Source organism: Fusarium vanettenii (genome assembly GCF_000151355.1).
Source record: "Fusarium vanettenii 77-13-4 chromosome 10 genomic scaffold NECHAsca_82_chr10_2_0, whole genome shotgun sequence".
In the NCBI taxonomy this organism is placed as follows: Eukaryota; Fungi; Ascomycota; class Sordariomycetes; order Hypocreales; family Nectriaceae; genus Fusarium; species Fusarium vanettenii.
In genome coordinates this window covers 588,589-605,130 of record NW_003315807.1, presented here as the reverse complement: position 1 = coordinate 605,130, position 16,542 = coordinate 588,589, and the positions used below count along the sequence as shown (strand labels likewise).

At 51.6% G+C, this 16,542-nt stretch overlaps 9 protein-coding genes across 9 annotated transcripts; 4 read left to right on the top strand and 5 right to left on the bottom strand.

Moving 5' to 3' along the window:
• Positions 1-64: 64 nt before the first annotated feature.
• On the bottom strand, positions 65-1,881 carry NECHADRAFT_50127 (uncharacterized protein; the record flags this gene model as incomplete). Its single annotated transcript, XM_003039766.1, has 6 exons — positions 65-136; positions 195-970; positions 1,078-1,112; positions 1,170-1,491; positions 1,549-1,713; positions 1,764-1,881. 6 exons carry the CDS (start codon positions 1,879-1,881, stop codon positions 65-67), a joined length of 1,488 nt encoding a protein of 495 aa, XP_003039812.1.
• Positions 1,882-2,280: 399 nt separating this feature from the next.
• Positions 2,281-3,726, top strand: NECHADRAFT_50210 (uncharacterized protein; the record flags this gene model as incomplete). Its single annotated transcript, XM_003039967.1, has 2 exons — positions 2,281-3,478; positions 3,536-3,726. 2 exons carry the CDS (start codon positions 2,281-2,283, stop codon positions 3,724-3,726), a joined length of 1,389 nt encoding a protein of 462 aa, XP_003040013.1.
• A 699-nt stretch (positions 3,727-4,425) lies between these two features.
• NECHADRAFT_96676 (uncharacterized protein) lies at positions 4,426-6,200 on the bottom strand (the record flags this gene model as incomplete). Its single annotated transcript, XM_003039765.1, has 6 exons — positions 4,426-4,565; positions 4,618-4,827; positions 4,892-5,026; positions 5,074-5,280; positions 5,330-5,537; positions 5,601-6,200. 6 exons carry the CDS (start codon positions 6,198-6,200, stop codon positions 4,426-4,428), a joined length of 1,500 nt encoding a protein of 499 aa, XP_003039811.1.
• Positions 6,201-7,369: 1,169 nt separating this feature from the next.
• NECHADRAFT_96675 (uncharacterized protein) lies at positions 7,370-8,583 on the top strand (the record flags this gene model as incomplete). The annotated part of the gene is made up of 4 exons (XM_003039966.1): positions 7,370-7,526; positions 7,580-7,772; positions 7,802-8,274; positions 8,561-8,583. 4 exons carry the CDS (start codon positions 7,370-7,372, stop codon positions 8,581-8,583), a joined length of 846 nt encoding a protein of 281 aa, XP_003040012.1.
• Positions 8,584-8,657: 74 nt separating this feature from the next.
• Positions 8,658-10,046, bottom strand: NECHADRAFT_49897 (uncharacterized protein; the record flags this gene model as incomplete). Its single annotated transcript, XM_003039764.1, has 4 exons — positions 8,658-8,961; positions 9,028-9,197; positions 9,249-9,667; positions 9,719-10,046. 4 exons carry the CDS (start codon positions 10,044-10,046, stop codon positions 8,658-8,660), a joined length of 1,221 nt encoding a protein of 406 aa, XP_003039810.1.
• A 446-nt stretch (positions 10,047-10,492) lies between these two features.
• NECHADRAFT_85620 (uncharacterized protein) lies at positions 10,493-11,382 on the top strand (the record flags this gene model as incomplete). The annotated part of the gene is made up of 3 exons (XM_003039965.1): positions 10,493-10,542; positions 10,595-10,979; positions 11,062-11,382. 3 exons carry the CDS (start codon positions 10,493-10,495, stop codon positions 11,380-11,382), a joined length of 756 nt encoding a protein of 251 aa, XP_003040011.1.
• Positions 11,383-12,446: 1,064 nt separating this feature from the next.
• On the top strand, positions 12,447-14,148 carry NECHADRAFT_50034 (uncharacterized protein; the record flags this gene model as incomplete). The annotated part of the gene is made up of 5 exons (XM_003039964.1): positions 12,447-12,486; positions 12,535-12,709; positions 12,763-12,826; positions 13,236-13,567; positions 13,623-14,148. 5 exons carry the CDS (start codon positions 12,447-12,449, stop codon positions 14,146-14,148), a joined length of 1,137 nt encoding a protein of 378 aa, XP_003040010.1.
• Positions 14,149-14,503: 355 nt separating this feature from the next.
• Positions 14,504-15,204, bottom strand: NECHADRAFT_72217 (uncharacterized protein). Its single transcript, XM_003039763.1, has 2 exons — positions 14,760-15,204; positions 14,504-14,712 (listed from the first exon to the last, which is right to left on the bottom strand). The coding sequence occupies exons 1-2, from the start codon at positions 15,053-15,055 to the stop codon at positions 14,658-14,660; spliced, it is 351 nt and encodes a 116-aa protein (XP_003039809.1). The 5' UTR covers positions 15,056-15,204; the 3' UTR covers positions 14,504-14,657.
• A 386-nt stretch (positions 15,205-15,590) lies between these two features.
• On the bottom strand, positions 15,591-16,436 carry NECHADRAFT_27983 (uncharacterized protein; the record flags this gene model as incomplete). The annotated part of the gene is made up of 1 exon (XM_003039762.1): positions 15,591-16,436. A coding segment is annotated over one exon (846 nt), but the record flags the coding sequence as incomplete, so codon positions are not given.
• Between the last annotated feature and the right edge of the window lie 106 nt (positions 16,437-16,542).

The following is a 16,542-nucleotide window of genomic DNA, read 5'->3' as shown; positions in this document are numbered from 1 at the left end:
AGCCGACGCTTGAGTTCAGTCTCTGATGCATCGGGAACAGGGAAGAGGCTATGAACGCAGTACCTCATATTGTCTCCTCCCAGAACTGGCCCACTACTTTCCTGAGACGCTTCACGCCCTCTTGGATCTGCTCTTTCTGAATCATAGTCGTATCAGCATCGTCATCTTACAATCGATCGGGCGCTCATTCTTACCGTAGGAGTTGCAAACGAGAATCGGAAGTAGGCGGACCGTGGATTTGCTCCTCGAGCCTTGGTCGAGACCTTGTCGGCGCCCTGCCAGGCATGGTAGTATGATCCCGGAGTCAGCAATACGAGACCCGCCGCCAAGGCCTCCCAGAGCTCCTGGGCAAAGGCCTGCTCCGGGTCTTCGAGCGACTGGCCCTCGAGCTCGGCGAAGCGAGGGACCCCGTCGAAGTAGAACTTGGACCAGACGAACATGCCGGCCCCAGGGTCTACGTAACTGAAGACGGGCCACAGCTCGCTGTTCTTGCCCGGGAGGCAGGCGACATAGCCCTGGGCTGTAGGCACTGGCGACTCGGCGGCCGGGACAACCGTGAACTGGTCATAAAAAGCCGAGAGGAGCCAGTTGCGCCTCGTCTCGTACTGATACTGCAGATTCTGCAGCCACGATAGGTACCCGTCAATTCCCCACTGCTTGAAAAGAGCGATCGTAAAGGCCTGACTGAGGCCTGCGGGATCCTGGGTCTCGACCTCCGTCACACGAAGAAGTCGCTCTGTGAAGACGGGGTTGGCGACAAAGTAGCCTAGTCGCAGGCCGGGGAACAGCGTCTTGGAGAATGACTCGAGACGGACGACGCGACCTTGGGTGTCCATCGAGAGGAAAGACGGGGTTAGCGATTTGAGGAAGTTTTCTGTGGGCACTGGTTGAAAGGGCTTGTCCTCTTTCTGAGGCGAGTACCCCGGGAACTGTAGGAAGTAGTATGGATCATCTTCGACAATGATCAAATCTGGATTGAGTTAGCAGACGAACTGTGAGAGAGCCGAGCCGGGTACAGACCAAACTCAACACAGACCGCGTAAATTTCCTTGCGCCTGCGTGCTGAAATTGTGATACCCGTAGGGTTTGATCCAACCGACACGAGATACAACCTGGAAGGCACACCGTTAGTTTGTAGTTCCCATGACTTGGATAGAAAGAGTGCGTACAGTTTGGGTCGCCCCCTGCCCCTAGCCTTTTCGTCCCAGTTCTCCAGTAGATCCCGCAAACTAGTTACCAGGATACCTTCTGCGTCCGCCGCCACGGGGGCCGCTTTGATTCCGAGTGGGATCCAAAGCGCCTGAGCCGAAGGATATGTGTATTCTTCAACAATGACGTAGTCGTTGTCCTCACAAAGCAGACCGACCACCTTTGCCCATGCGTTTGTGTTTCCCGGGTGCAGGAGACACTCATACTCGCACGGCGGAGCGTGCACTCTCTCGGTGAGCTGTGTTGCAAGTTGAATCATTTGCCGGTTACCGGCACCAGATCCTGGGATTAGAATGTTAGTTGCTGATGGCAACACAAATCGGAGAGGGCTCCTCATACCGTATTGTAGAAACTGGGTGAGGTCCAGATCCCCTGGTGATGATCCGCGGCCAAGGTTGAGGCTCACGAGCCCGTCCTCGGTCGTCTTTTGGGACGGCGCCGTAGGAGGAGCAAGGCACTCAAACTTGGCCTGCTCAAGAGGGAACAAAGACGGATGAGGAAGACCTTGGGTACATTGTTAGCTGGTGACATCGGTGACTGTCTTGTAAAAGTACCTCCAGCCAGGCTGATCATGCCATCATAGCCCATAAACTTGATAATGTCCTTGAGCGGTGATGGGTGACGAGACTTGCTCTTGATGTTGATGTGGTGGGAGAGATCCACCGGCGTCATTTTATCCTTGATGCTACCCATGGTTGCTTCTCTGTGCTGCTGCGTCGAATTTGTTCACGCGTTGGGATTGGTGTTAGTCAAGATCTGAGATGTGACCTATTAAGCATCACTCCCCCTTCTATGATGCCCGACAAGGGTCTACTTAGCTATTCGAAGACTTGCGAGGTTGGGCAGCCCGGAGCGAGAACAAGGTCCGCCCCGCTGGTATCTACCCGAATCCTCGGCCGGAGATCCGTGCGGGGGCCGGCCCACCACCGATAAGGAACGGAACTCGGCAACCGACAGACGGATTGACTAAGTTACCTGTGTCGATGATTCAATCATCAAGTCCTCGGACTCTTTCTTGGCTGTGGTTCGCATCGTTTGTTCGGCACTTTGCACTCAAATCACACTGTCAAGATGGGAAACACAATCTCGTACAACGAAAAGGCCTTCGATCTGCATCTGGGCGACAAGGGAGTCATCCGTGGTCTCCAACTTGATGAGAAGTCGCGTCGATATGCCAGTATACCCTATGCTCTTCCTCCAACTGGGGAGCATCGTTGGCGCAAGCCGAGACCGCTCCCACCAAGTTACACCTACGGAAGTGTCACAGACGGCCCGTTGGATGCCACCAAGTTCAGAGCTGTATGCCCCCAGAAGGCATTCCATGTCGGCAAGGCCGAGGGAGGTGATGGGGCGTACAGTGAAGACTGCCTTTTTGTCAACATATGGACTCCTGTGGGAGACGAACGGGAGAGTAAGTGGCCCGTCATGCTTTGGTTGCACGGTGGATGGTTCCAGATGGGTGACCCTTCACAGGAGCCCGGCATGGACCCTACTGAGCTCATTTCCACTGGTGGTCTCAACGCAATTGTTGTGGCCATAGGCTATCGCCTTAACATATTTGGCTTCCTCGCTGGTCAGGATCTGGTCGAGGAGAGTGGCGGCGTCTCGGGTGGCAACTTTGGACTCTGGGACCAGCGGATGGCGGCGGAATGGGTCAAGGAGAACATCTCCAAGTTTGGAGGCGACCCGGAAAACATCACACTCGCGGGTCGCAGCGCTGGAGCCTACAGCGTCGAGGCTCAGATGCTACACGAATTCCGCCGGCCAAGTCAAGGGGCTCCCCTATTCCGGCGAATCTTTATGGATTCTAACGCGATACCTGCGCAGCCGAAGTCTCTGAAGGATACCCAAGCTCAGTTCGATGAGTTGTGCAGGCACTTTGAGATCCAAGAATCTTGGCCTGCCGATCAGAAGCTTGCATCCCTGAGAAAACTCAGCGTCCAGGAACTGATCGAAGCCATCCCCAAGCTGACACATCATACCTTCCGACCAGTCACTGATGATCTCTTTATTCACTCTGGAATGATGGAGTATGTACAGAGCAAGGAATTTGCCGATGAGTTCAAAACCAGGGGATACAAGATACTCATCGGCGAAGTTGCCAACGAGGAGACTCTCTACTCGACATATAATAGTCCAGAAGAACCAACTCTAGAGTCTCTCAGGATCCAGGTGATGAACTACTATGCGCCGGAAGTCACAGACAGAGCGATTGACTGCTACCCGCTGCCTACATCCGACGACTTGGCTGCTTGGAAGAATCTGTTTGGTAAGACAGTCCCTTCGCCGAGAAATGTCATCAGAGGGCTAATCCATCCATTTATAGGTAACATCGTGTCTGATGGTCAGGTCAGAGCACCATCAAGAGCACTAGTGAAGCACTTGGAAGAGAATGGTGTGAGCATCCGCGATATATGGCGCTACCAGATTGCCTACCGGCTGTCATTTATCGATGAGTCGGTGGCACCGTTGTCATTTGGAGTTGCACACGCGATGGATAAGCCATTTTGGAAGTAAGTCCGGCCATCTCGCATTTTCCAAGATCCTAGTTTAAGGGTAAAGCAGCTTCTCGATATCATACGGTCCGACGCCCAAGGAAAGGCAGCTCATGACTGACTGGATTCGGATTCTGGTCGCCTTTGTCAATAACGACGAGACTTACGAGTACGGAACCAACACAGTGCAAGAGATGAAGGTTATCACGCCGGAAGGTACTATCGAGGCTCAGAAGGATCAGCGTTGGGATGAGCTTGTTAGAATCGGCAACATTTTTAGTGGTGGCAAAGCCTAGGCGAAAGTTAATTAACATGGTGAATATTGAAGAATGATAGAAGCCCGTGCAATTGAGGTATTATGCTAACTGAGAGAGCTTGGAAGAGGATGGTTAGCTGCAATGCGATTTCATCTCCCAAGACCTAACATAGAGAGTGGTAAGCGTTATGAACCAGCGTACGGATGCAACGAACTCATACAGAACAATAACGAGGATGAACTTATTAATTAAATATACTCGTATAATTAAATAGCTCTGAATGGGAGGTTGAATTACTGATCAGTCATGTGTGGTTTGACAGCTTTAATAGCTACCTTGCAACTATGAAGTTCTTTAAGAGCCCTCCTCCCTTTCCTGATACCCTTCCCATGGGGCAGGAGACGACACAAGTGCACCGAACTAGACCGCTGACAGTCTGACTTGATCGCCACCCCCAAAATCAATTAATACTTGTACTTGAAGTGAATGTTCTCCCGATCAGTCATATCAGCCTCCGCATTCTCCTTTCCGAGGCGCAGGCTCTCCTCCTCAGAAATACCCTGCTCCCGAATCAACTTAGCCCGTCGGCGGTTCTCCCACATGTCTGAGGAATCGAGTTAGCTTAGGCTAGACAGGCAGCGTCCCGGGATACTTACAGTAGGCTCGCCACGTTCCCATGCTGCAGAACTCGACACAGTAGAGGACGGCGCAAGCGGTGAGGCCTCGGATGTATCTAGGTGCGTCCGAGGCAACGAACATCTGGGCACCGACGGCATTGCCAACGCAGTAAGCAATGAAGAGAATCGTGGCCGTGACTGTCTTCTTCGTTCGGCCTGCGACGTTGGATGGCAGGAAGGTCCAGATCACTAGCGATGACGTAGTGAGCAAGTGGCGGGATCATAAATGCTCGTACGAGGGAATAAAACTCACTGAGTCCGGGGAGTGATCCAAACACCTGCAGGATATACATGCCCCATCTCGTCCACTTCATTCCATCCTTAGGCAAGAATGCAAGAGCCATCATACCCGAGAAGGCTGGCACGAGGGAAAACATCATCATGACGACTAGTCTTTGTCAGCTAGGAGTTAACAGAAACACGACGGAAGCTTACATCGAAGGTTGGGCTTCTTAAGCGTAACATAGCCGACCACGAGGAACCAGCAGATGCTCACACAGTAGTAGGGTGTAGACCCCTTGAGCAGCGTCTCCAGGGGCGTGAAACCAAACGACTTCCAGATGAGCTTGGAAAAGGTCGTGTTGGCACCATTGGGCAGAGCGTTTATAATGGTAACGAAGAAGAAAAAGTAGGTCTGAGGGTCTAGACATGATGTGAGCAGTGTTTACTCGATTTGGTTCGGATATCTTACCTTTGAATGTGGCCCAGACCTGCTCCCACTTGAACTCGGATCGCTTCTCGCGATCCGATCCCGTCTGGTTGGAGAGGACGCGGGCAATGGCGGCGCGCTTCTCATCCTCGCTCAGCCAGCGGACCTCACGAGGAGTTCCGAGGACAAACCAGACGAGGATGCCGCAGGTGATTGTCAAAGCTCCCAGGAAGAATGAGATGCCCTTCCACTGTTTCAGGGGTCAAGTGAGTTAGCTATACTCTCGGTTTACAGCGGGGCAGGGGTTGTTTACAGCAGCCAGACCACCAGGGTGCTTCTCAGCATGGAGACCAATGCCATACATACTAAGACCAGCCAGGATGTTCATACCGGCATTCGATGTTCCCCAGATCAGAGAGCGCAAAGTGTGCTCCTGGGAGGTATACCACGCGCCAGTGATGAGCATAAAAGTAGGAGAGATGGTGCATTCCAGAGCTCCCTGAAAAGTCCGAAGAACCATGAGATGGGCAAAGTTCTTTGCAAAAGCGATGCACAGCACAATGACACCCCAGAGGACCATGACGATGGACAGGAACTTGCCCGTGTGACACTTTTGCATGAGCCAGTTGCCGGGGCCCTCGCAGACCATGTACGAGAGGTAGAAGATGGTGCTCAGCCAGTTGAACTGCTCGCCCACGAGACCCGTGTCCTCGCGAATGCCAAAGACGGCTTGGGTGCTGAGGGATGTCTTGTCGGCTTGCTGCGTGCCGTAGCAGATCCACATGAGGGGCAGAAGCCAGATGTCGATCTTCCAGAGAAGCTTGCGGTAGTAGGCGTCCGAGTATTCAACGGCCACGTCGTCGATGATGCCCTCTTGGACGTCCGCATCAGAGGATTTGCGCTTCATCTCCATGTCGTCGAGGGCTTTGGGGATTTCGCTTGTCATTGTTGCTACTTGGAGTTGAATGCAAGGCTGCCGTGAAGATGGAGATGATGGATCAAGCAGCCTGAACGGCCGATATATGAGTTAATCACCATGACCCCAGCATCAAGGCGATATCACCATGTCCCCGCCGGTCTCGCTTGCTAACTAGCTCGAGGTTCATATCGTCGGCCGGATCTCCTCCGGACTCCTCCTCCCTAGCTGATAGTGTACCCGGGATATTCCCACAGATAAGCTTGGCTGGAGCCAGAAAAAGCCCCGTTATCTGGGCCACCTGCTTCTTCGTATCTCCCCCGCAAACAAGCGAAGCTAGAAAGGCGGGGAAATGAGGCTAGACTTGCACGTTTGCCTGCAAGCGATGGGGTCGATTGGGTTGCCGTCTTTACGGTATTGGGTTCCATGCGACCGCCATGCAATGAATGCCATGGCAGCTAATGGCCTCTTCCCGAGATGTCATCGACTATCAAAATGTCTCCAGCTGTCGGGATGTCGGGCGAGGGATGTCGGGCTTGGCATTGGACCCGAGAGTCTGGCATTGATGATCGCTGCGATTATTCACCTGGTGTTGAGGTATCCACCACTGGTGCACAAATGCTGACGCGCCTTGATGGACATTGGATAAAATCGTTTTAACAGAATAATATTAAGGGCTTCGTAGTTCCTATCAGGGAAACGAGAGTTGCACAGTGACTTCAAGGTCACAGTTTCATAGCTGGCTCTTGTTGTTGCTCAAGGCCGAGCACTGAGTAGAACAGTTCAGACCACTGCTCGACATTTCCTCTCCCCCTAGAAGCCAAAGGGTGAGTCTCCTTTGCTAGTTTCGCGTTGAGGCTTACCTGGCATCTGGTAGCCTCCATGGCATGAGTGTAGCTCACGGGCCGAGATCCGGAGGTTTTACCCCAGATAGGTAGACTCGTCAATCTTATATCAACATCAGGCCATTTCCACCAATCTTTCGGGTAATGCACCAGGAACGTATCCGCCAGCTCAGTCGGCTACGAGTCAGGTTGATTGATACCCGGGCAGACTCAAGCAGATGATGTCGGCTGAGTCAACTGGGAGTTCCCATCGATTGATAAAGCACACGTGAGATTAGGCGTCCGATACAGACACTTTCAGTAACTACACACACACACACGATGAGGCACCCAGCAGAGAGTACCGCGCCTTTCCCTCTGGCCTTTGGGGTGGGGACGCTGTGGTTCGAGGAAAGTCGCCAGAACATCAGCCGCAAGATCGTCGATGGGATAAAGACGGCCTTGGAAGTAGGGTACCGACACATAGATTCAGCTCAAAGTAAGCCTCTACATGACCTTAAAACTCTCCTTGTACTGATATGACTCAAAAAGTGTACAACAATGAACGGGAGCTTGGGGTCGCGCTTGAAGAGTCGGGAGTGCCAAGATCCGAGCTGTTCATCACCAATAAGACTCTAAATCTTGACGATCCAGAGTCAGCTCTTGCAGATACCCTCGCCAATCTCAAGACGTCCTACGTGGACATGCAAGTTATCCCCTTTCCCCTCCCATCCCTCTCGTCCATGTATAGCTGAGCTGACCGTCTCCATCCAGGTATCTCGCACATGCCCCATTCCCAGCCACATCTCCATCTCATCTTCAGGAAGCATGGCGCAAGATGGAGGTCTGCGTTGACAAAGGCCTCGCCAAAAATATCGGAGTCTCTAGTTTCAGCGAGCAGCATATTGACACCCTTCTCGAGACAGCCAGGATACGCCCAGCGGTTGATCAAGTAGAGATGCACCCTTACTTACCACAATCTCATCTCAAGACCTACCTTGAAGGAAAAGGGATCCCGATGGAAGCCTTTGCGTGTCTTGTTCCTCTCACGAATCTTCAACCTGGCCCAGTTAACGACCTCGTCAAGTCGTTGTCAGACAAGTATCGCGTGAGCGAGTCGACCATACTACTCAAGTGGGTGATTCAACAGGGGATTCGGGTGGTGACTACTAGTGGCCGAAAAGAACGACTACAGAATTATCTAAATGAGCTTGCTGCTTTTGACCTTGAGGAGAAGGAAATAGAAGGTATTGCGGGTGCTTCCAAGGATACACATGTCAGAATGTTTTTTGAAGAAGAGTTTAAAGCATTAGACGGTAGTTAGCTTCATCTGATTAAATCATGCTCCCAAGTCCTAGCCATCAAGTCTCAGCTAGCTATGCTAACTCACAAATAATTAAATGATTGCTTCCAAGGCAGGGCCAGATTACGGATACCACTCAGAGAGGTGATTGGTTTTGAAGTAACTAACAATACATATCTCACCTGATCAGCGGTTACCATCTACATGCACTCTTACTCGACAATTTCAAGAGATTCCAGCTCCACCGGACTGACTGATTATGGATATTCTTAGTGGTATGCAAGGTATGGTTCTAGCTAATAACTGAAACTCCCCTTCCATGATCGTTTACTTGTCCTCATTTTTTCTTCCTTCAAACTTGAACATTTCGTTGGATGGCACGCTGTTCCTGTCCCTCATCTTTTCCGCACCCTCTGACCCAGCGACGGGGACTCGATACTCGAATGAGCCTGCTTTTGCATCCGGTAGGTCGTACGGGAAAGGCAGATACTCGGGCATCAGGCCAAGCTGCTTCAGGACAGTGCCCTGGTCCCACGAGATGTGTTCATGGTACAGCCTATCCCCTCGGATGTTTACCACGGCTGTGAAAGGGACTTCTGCCTTTCGTCCTGTAGGAGGGACTCCAGGGATGCTATAGACACGAATCAGCAAAACCGTCGGGCTGTGATCCACCTCAACTTATTTGCGAGTGACTTACAGCCAGTCAATCTCTCGATCGTGAGTGAATTTGAAGATGAACTCATCGACCACTGTGTTGATGCCTAGCGTCCGGCTAATGAGCTCCAACTCAGTGTCGGCAGAGTTGTTGAAAATGAAATTTTGCCGATAGAAGTTTGTCAACTTCTGTCGGCCAATGCCGCCGGTCAACTGCAGTAGTGTCAGTCCGGTCTGGGATGAGCTTCACAGCTATCAGCGTACCGTGGGGACATGGTTGACGTAAGGCTCTTGCACCATGGTGCTCATTGTATGCTCAACAGAGCGGTCAGCGAATTCGTAGTAGGTGTGTTCTTCCCAGATCGTTTCCAGGTCGAAATAAGGGCCGCTCATGAGGGGCTTGAGAAACTGGAGGCTCCTTGTGTGCGATATGGATTCTGTGATGTAGTGATAATGCTCACTGGCGGGTGTTGCAAATCCATAGCCTTTCGCCGTGGGATATTGGTACTGCTTGGCAGACGCAGCGGACGGAGCAGTCTGTCCAGCTACATGGTTCAATGTGGGGATCTTGACTGCCGCGAGATTGTCGAGGGCCGATGCATCAATGTAGGTGATGCCGGCAATGAGCTGGGGGACTTGGGCCAGTGCTGGGGCTGCTTTGTTCCAGAGATCAGGCTCGTAGGCTGTGGATGGTCAGCATTGGGGCGAGAGCGAGGCAAGGAACTTCTACTTACACACCAGGCCCACGTTGCCTTTTGGATCGCATCTTGAACACTGGTCGAGTGCTTCTACAGCCTCGCGCAACACATCCTCAGCTGGCCTGCCTTCGAAAGAGGTGGGATCCAGTTGAACAACGGCATATCCCTCTTCCGCCCATTTGAGCAAGGGTGACGGCGCTCCATCATAAAAGGCCAGCGGATCTTCCGCGTGTCGGTGCAGGATGATCAGGCCGGGCCCATGGCCACGCCGCGAAAGGGGAGGCAGCAATACCATGCCCTTGCTCAGCGTGGTGAGCTCCGAGGTGGGAAGCGGGGCTGGCGGCTTGGTGATGTCTGCGAACATGATGGCCGGAGAGTAGGTAGTAGGCAATGCAAGGATTGGTCGATGCTAGCTCGGAGCTAAGTTGAGTCGGGTATGTAGGTGTTGGAGGATCAAGGAGCGGTTCAATATTTCACATCTCACCAAACTACACATGTTCTACCCAAGACACCCATCTTGTGCTTCCTAATGCGAGGCAAGTCACTGGCCGATCCTGCCGGCTTCCATTTGTGGTGCCGATCGGCAACCGCTACGCCCACCAACTGCACGGTGCCCTAGCCGACGATATACGTCGGGCCGTGTTCCGTACCGACAATCCGTCCTGGCCTTGCCGCAGTCTTAATGCGGCTCCCGACTGGGAGAGATACTAGAAGGATTCAATTAATTTGTTACCGTGTAATTCAGCCTCTTATCATTCAAGCTGGCAGATTTTGTCCAACAAATCAAGTTTCAAGCACGGCGCACCAAGCATGACCTCGTTTGCTCCCAGCCAATGTTGCTCCCTTGGGAGCCTCCATGAGTGAGTCCCCAGCAACTGATAATACGAAAACCAAATGCTCATTCAAGGACAGAGGTAAACCCACTGGAGACCTGATTGTGCTTGACGGCCAGGTCGACGCATACCTGGCCACGCCGCCCAGTCATGTAGAGTCGCAGAACGTTGGCATCCTCTATGTACCAGATATCCTCGGGATATGGCAGAACAGCAAACTCATGGCCGACTTATTCGCCGCTCAAGGCTATACTACTCTGGTCTTGGATATCTTCAACGGCGATCCTGCACCCTTTCAAATGCCTGATGATTTCGACATTATGGGCTGGTTATCGCATGGGTCCAACGGAAGCAACCCACATACACCAGAGGCTATTGATCCAATCATCCTCCAGGGCCTTGCTCACCTCAAGTCTCTCGGGTTGACCCGTATAGGTGCTGTTGGCTACTGCCTAGGAGCCAAGGTGAGACGCTGTTCCTCGCTGTTCCTCGCTGTTCCTTGCATTGTGTCTGCATACCATTGAACAGTACTAATTGCATTTTCAGTATGTTATTCGCCATTATAAGCATGGAATCGAGTGTGGCTTCATCGCTCACCCTTCCTTCGTCGAAGCTGACGAGCTGGCTGCTATTTCTGGGCCGCTGTCAGTTGCTGCAGCCGAAAACGACGACATCTTTACTGTTGAAAAGCGTCACGAGTCAGAGAGAATTCTTGGAAAGGTAGGCCAGCGATACCAAATCAATCTCTTTTCTGGCGTGGAGCATGGCTTTGCGGTGCGAGGAGATCCCTCCATAGCTGTGCAGCGTTTTGCCAAGGAACAGGCATTTCTACAAGCCATTGCCTGGTTTAAGGACATTTTTACGTAGCATCATTATATCCACTTGGAATATTAAAACCTAGACACGTGTCTTTACTTACCTAACTTTGCCTTGATGGACAAATCTCGAGGTCAAGCGGGTAACAGGAAATTTTTGACCCCTCTAAGCTTTCAATCCCCTTTTTTCTACTGGAGCCATGTTATCAGAAATACTCTGGATTCCAATTCCCAAAACAAAACGGCATAACCACCTCTGTCATGCAGTAAATAGAACCAATTAAACCCCCTACCTTTTGGGTGGCCTAACGGCCTGTTTTTCTGTATCACAGCCTCTGAGTCTCTCGGTCCTTTCAGTGCTGTGCCAGGCTCGCTCCAGGGTAGGAGGTATGCCCAAAGCCACTCAGTTATTTCTGTCAGTGATTCTGCAAGTGTATCGAAACTGTGCTCGTGCGTAATGCATGATGTTGTGTATGCGGCCACTCGAGTCTCTGCATCATGAAATGGACACGTCGTGAAATGGGCCTCAGCTTCATCGGACATGAAAACAGTCCGAGCACGACAGTCAACAACCTTTTAAAGACTATTGATACGATATTACGTTCTTTTAAATAGTAATGCTCGCCTCCACAATGGACAACAACCTCTAAGATGAGGAGATTCGCAAACAAGGTCATACAAGAAACATCCGATCGTCGGCCGTTGGAGATGGTCCCTTGGGGTTCTAGCCAGTCACAGAATGAGGCCATCCAAGCACCATCAGGCACCCCTGAAGGCATCCACCAATTATATCTTTCACATTTGCCTAAAATCGGAGCTGCTCTCACTTGACCCTCCTATTCCAGTCTAGCCCCTCGCCTCCAACATCTGCTTCCAAGCTAGCTTCTAGAATAGCGCGAACCAATCTGCGGAGCTGTTGACTCTCTCTGCGGGGAAGTTTGGGGGACATCCATGTGATGTGCCTGGATTTTAAAAAGAACGAGGCCCGTCCTTCTCGAGCAAAACCCCGGCCCGTTCATGAGATCCACGGCCATAATAAACTCACGCGCCGTTCAAGCGTCGATCGATCCGATTTGCTCACCAGCAAAACGTGGGGGGTGAAGAGTTGTGAATGCCATGCCGCCAAAGAAACGGCCCTATGTACCAAAGACGAAGGGTCAATACAGCTTCACTGTCCCTCAAAAACAATCACTAACTGTTATAGGTTGCCACGAGTGCTCGAAACGACGCATTCACTGCGACCGCAACGAGCCTAGCTGCAACAAATGCGCCTCTCGTGGCCTAAAGTGCAGTGGACTTGGGATTCGTCATCGATTCAACAAGGGTGTTGCTGCGAGGGGCAAGTGGGCAGGAAAGACCATCGAAAGGGTCTATGAAGAGTGGGCATACTCACTGAAGCTGTCTACGTTGTTGTCACTAACAGTGGTGGTAGGAATTCATGGAGTCTTTCCGGAAACGACAAACATGACACGATACCCTCAAAGTCGACTTCCACAGTGAACCTTGTCCTATCGGATAAGACGGACACGCAACTCGACGGCGACACTGAGGAGCAAGACGATGACGACATTGAATTCATTATATCCGACGACCAGGACCTTGTACCGGGAGGAATTGGTTGGTTAGAGGACCACACCATCTTCTGCAGTGTCTTTCTGCAGGAGATCCCCCAGAGCACACCAGGATGGAAGAGAAACTTGTTTCTACACTGTATGTAACTTCAACTGAACCGCTACATTCAAACTCTAACAAAATCTAGTCTCTCAGTACATCTCGACCGAGATGGTCGCTATTGACGGCGTACTTAACGACTGGCGTCACATACTACTCCCTCTAGCCCAGACCGACCAACTTGTCATGGACGCCGTTCTCACCGTCTCAGCTTTTCACTTCCACATTAATAAGCTGTCCCACAACCTACACGCTAATAACCAGCAGCACACCATCTTTGGCGGAAGTTTTGATATTGATGACTTTTACGTCCCGGATCCGTACCAGCTCTGCGGACGCACCCTTCGTGGTTTACGACAACGACAGGAACTTGTCAACGCTGATCAAACCGAGAAACACTCCGTCTTGATAAGTCTCTTGCTTCTCATCACAGCCGTGTTGGTGACTGGAGGTTCTGACTTTCCGGTCCTGTTCCGGATGATGGAGTCGGCGTTTGATGCTATTGGGGGCAAAGAAGGGCTCGGGACTGGGACCCTGGCCGAGTTTATCATGCGGGAGCTACACAAGTAAGTTGACAGACTCTCCATGGAGTTAGTCCTCGCGTCTAACAATGCTGTCTAGACTTCGAGTCTACGCTGCTCCGCACCTCGGCGAAGAAACAGGCCTCGAGATGATTTCCTCACAAGCCCGAACCGCTCAACTATTCGGATGTCTCAACCACTGCATAGACCAATATCCCCAGCACTCATCTCTATCTTCACAATTCGCAGATCTCGTGTACCAGGCGCGAGACATTTATCTCCAACAAGTCATGTCAGATCAGACTTCTGCATTTTTCAACTTTGAGCCAGTCCCAGGTAACCCAGGCTCCGTGGCCCGCCTCGAAAAATTCATCGAATCACTCAAGAAGATTCCACACACGTCTCCTGTCGAGCACATGCTTATCTGGACAACATTTGTAGCGGCTTCAGATGCCCAACTTGATGAGCACAAGGCGTTTTTCGAAAAGGTGCTTCGAAGACATCATGCGAGAAGTGGATTTGGGAATTTGCTCAAGGGTATAGAATCACTCAAGAAGTTATGGAGTCGGAAACCGGGGGAGAGGTGGACTTCTTTGTTACCGCAGGAAAAGGTCCTTGTTGCGTGATTGAAAGCTGGACTTGGGACGAAGACATGACGACCAAAATTGGATACGAAGATAGAGTTTTTGTATAATACCCTAATAATCTTGACTCTTTTCCCATGCATGTAAGGATAGGCCAAGTAAGGGTCTGAGTCAAGACATGCATTCACTTTTCGGCAGTAGAATGGCGACACCATGACTTTCAAGACACGGCAATGCTGTACAGGGAAGAACCCAGCTGTCGAAAACCCAAGAAATGCAGAGGAATTTCACGTGGACCGTGCTTGAGGTCATGTCCTTACGCTTATGCCAGATCGCCGACTAGCCAGATGCTTGTGCAGGCAGGGTTAGCGTGACTGCAGTCAGCGCGGGGAGAATTGAAATGCTCAGGAAGTTTATTAAAAAGTCACAGTATGGGGTCGTGAAATGTGCGTATTGCTTCAATACCGCGGTGGTAACATGGAAATGAATGTGTGGCAGCAAGCCTCCCTTCACCTCTTTAGCTGCCCAAACAATAGCTTACAACGTGTTGACTAAAAGTCCTCAATTCGATAAACCTGGTAAGCAACCTCTTCATAAGGATGCGCCCTGCACTTTGTCAGCAATCAGCCAGCAATATTACTATGGACACGTACTCCTTCAGCGCCGAGACAACCTTCTTGACAGTCTCCTCCCCCGCGCACACAGTCTCAACTCGGACCTCGGGGATCTCCTCAAGCTTGCCCACCTCTCCAATAGCCGGGTTGGCCGCGTCTCCCGGACGAAACTGCCCCGTGCCCGTGGCCTGCCAACAGCATTCCGTGTAGCCCCCGGGCCCCGGGTAGCGGCCCGCGCCGGCCTTGAAGATGGCGGCTTTACAGGCAGACACGGACGCGGGGGGCGCGTAAAAGACGAGGCTGAAACGACGAAGAGGTGGGGTTAGTGATGCCATTTTTCACCAAAAGGCGATTGCCGATGAAGATTCTCGGGGAGATGCGATGAACTGAGAGTGGCAATGATAACTGTTCCGGCCCGGAGATGCGAGATAAGCGCCGAGATGTCCGAACGATTTTGCTTCTTATTTTTGATGGTTCGAGAAATTTCAGCTAAAGCCTTTGAGGCACAGTCAAACAAAAAGAATGCAAAATCTCCACCAGATATGCAAGCCTGCAATCATGTGACGTCTTCAGACGAATCTGCGCAACCCATTTGATAAGCCGCGAGGTCATCCATGGCACCATGTCTGCAGCTGAGGAGCGGACACCTCCGATGCGGGCGAATCAGAGGTAGGCTCTCAACCGGGCGTATTTGCCGGGTCTATTGTTTTACGAATTCGAAGAGACCATAATGGTTGTTGAGGAGGGTCCGTCATGTTTGGGGTGGTGGTATTCAGCAAGGACATACCCAAGAACCAATCATCCTTGCACTGGCACACTGATTCTATTCTAGCTTTTGACGGTTGGTGCAAAACATCTTGAGCCGTATCCTTCCAGAACAGTTGTCCAAGCATCCTCCACTTCATCGGGAATATCAACACGAGATGAGCCAGACCCTCGTCTATATCCGTCATCACTGTCCCGTACTACCGGCATCTCCCCGAGTATACGGTCCAGGAAGCGATCCATTGACCATAGTCCCTTTCCGTCATCCAACTTGACGCCATATGCCGTCGACTCCGGTGCCAAGATGGGCCAGCTGCCTATCTTTGGTCTCTGCACACACTTGCTATAAACGCTCTCGAAGCATGCGACTGTTCGTCTGCTCATGGCTGGATCTTGGACCACAGTGATGGAACTTGGGCTGTGAATCCCATGACTCTCCAAGACCTTTTGCGTTTCTTCCGGGCTGGCTCCGCAGTTGATAGAACGATCAGCCATCAAGATTGTCAAACCATGATTCTCCAAATCACTTGGTGATGGCGTCAAATTAGACCCCCCAACATCCAACCCATAAAACCTCTCCGCAATTATCTTCAAGACATGCGCCTCCGGTTTCCCCTCAACACTGTCAAAAATGCACGAGTACCGCGCATTGGCCTTGACTGCATCATAGACGAACCGAGTAGAGGGTCCAATGCCGCCGCACAGGACAAGCACCATCCTCCTGGGATGTTCCTGGTTGCTTTCCGGGGTTGTCTTCTGGATATACCGGGCGGCCCACTCGAATACCGCCTCGGCAATGGCGAGGATTGCCGAAGCGCACAGGACGACTACATCTGTTGGTTGGGACTCGGTGATGTTTCGGAGGGAGTCGAGGTAGGTTTCGAGTTCGTTGGCGCTGTAGATTTGTTCGAGGGCGAGGAAGCGTGAGATGAGGTTGGCCGAGCTGAAGAGCTCGTCTGTTTTCTTATTGAAAATTTGTGAATGCATTTTGAATGTCTTGACAGGCAAAGTATCCGGAGTGTTGGGACTAGATGGAACAATCAGATGGATGTGGAGA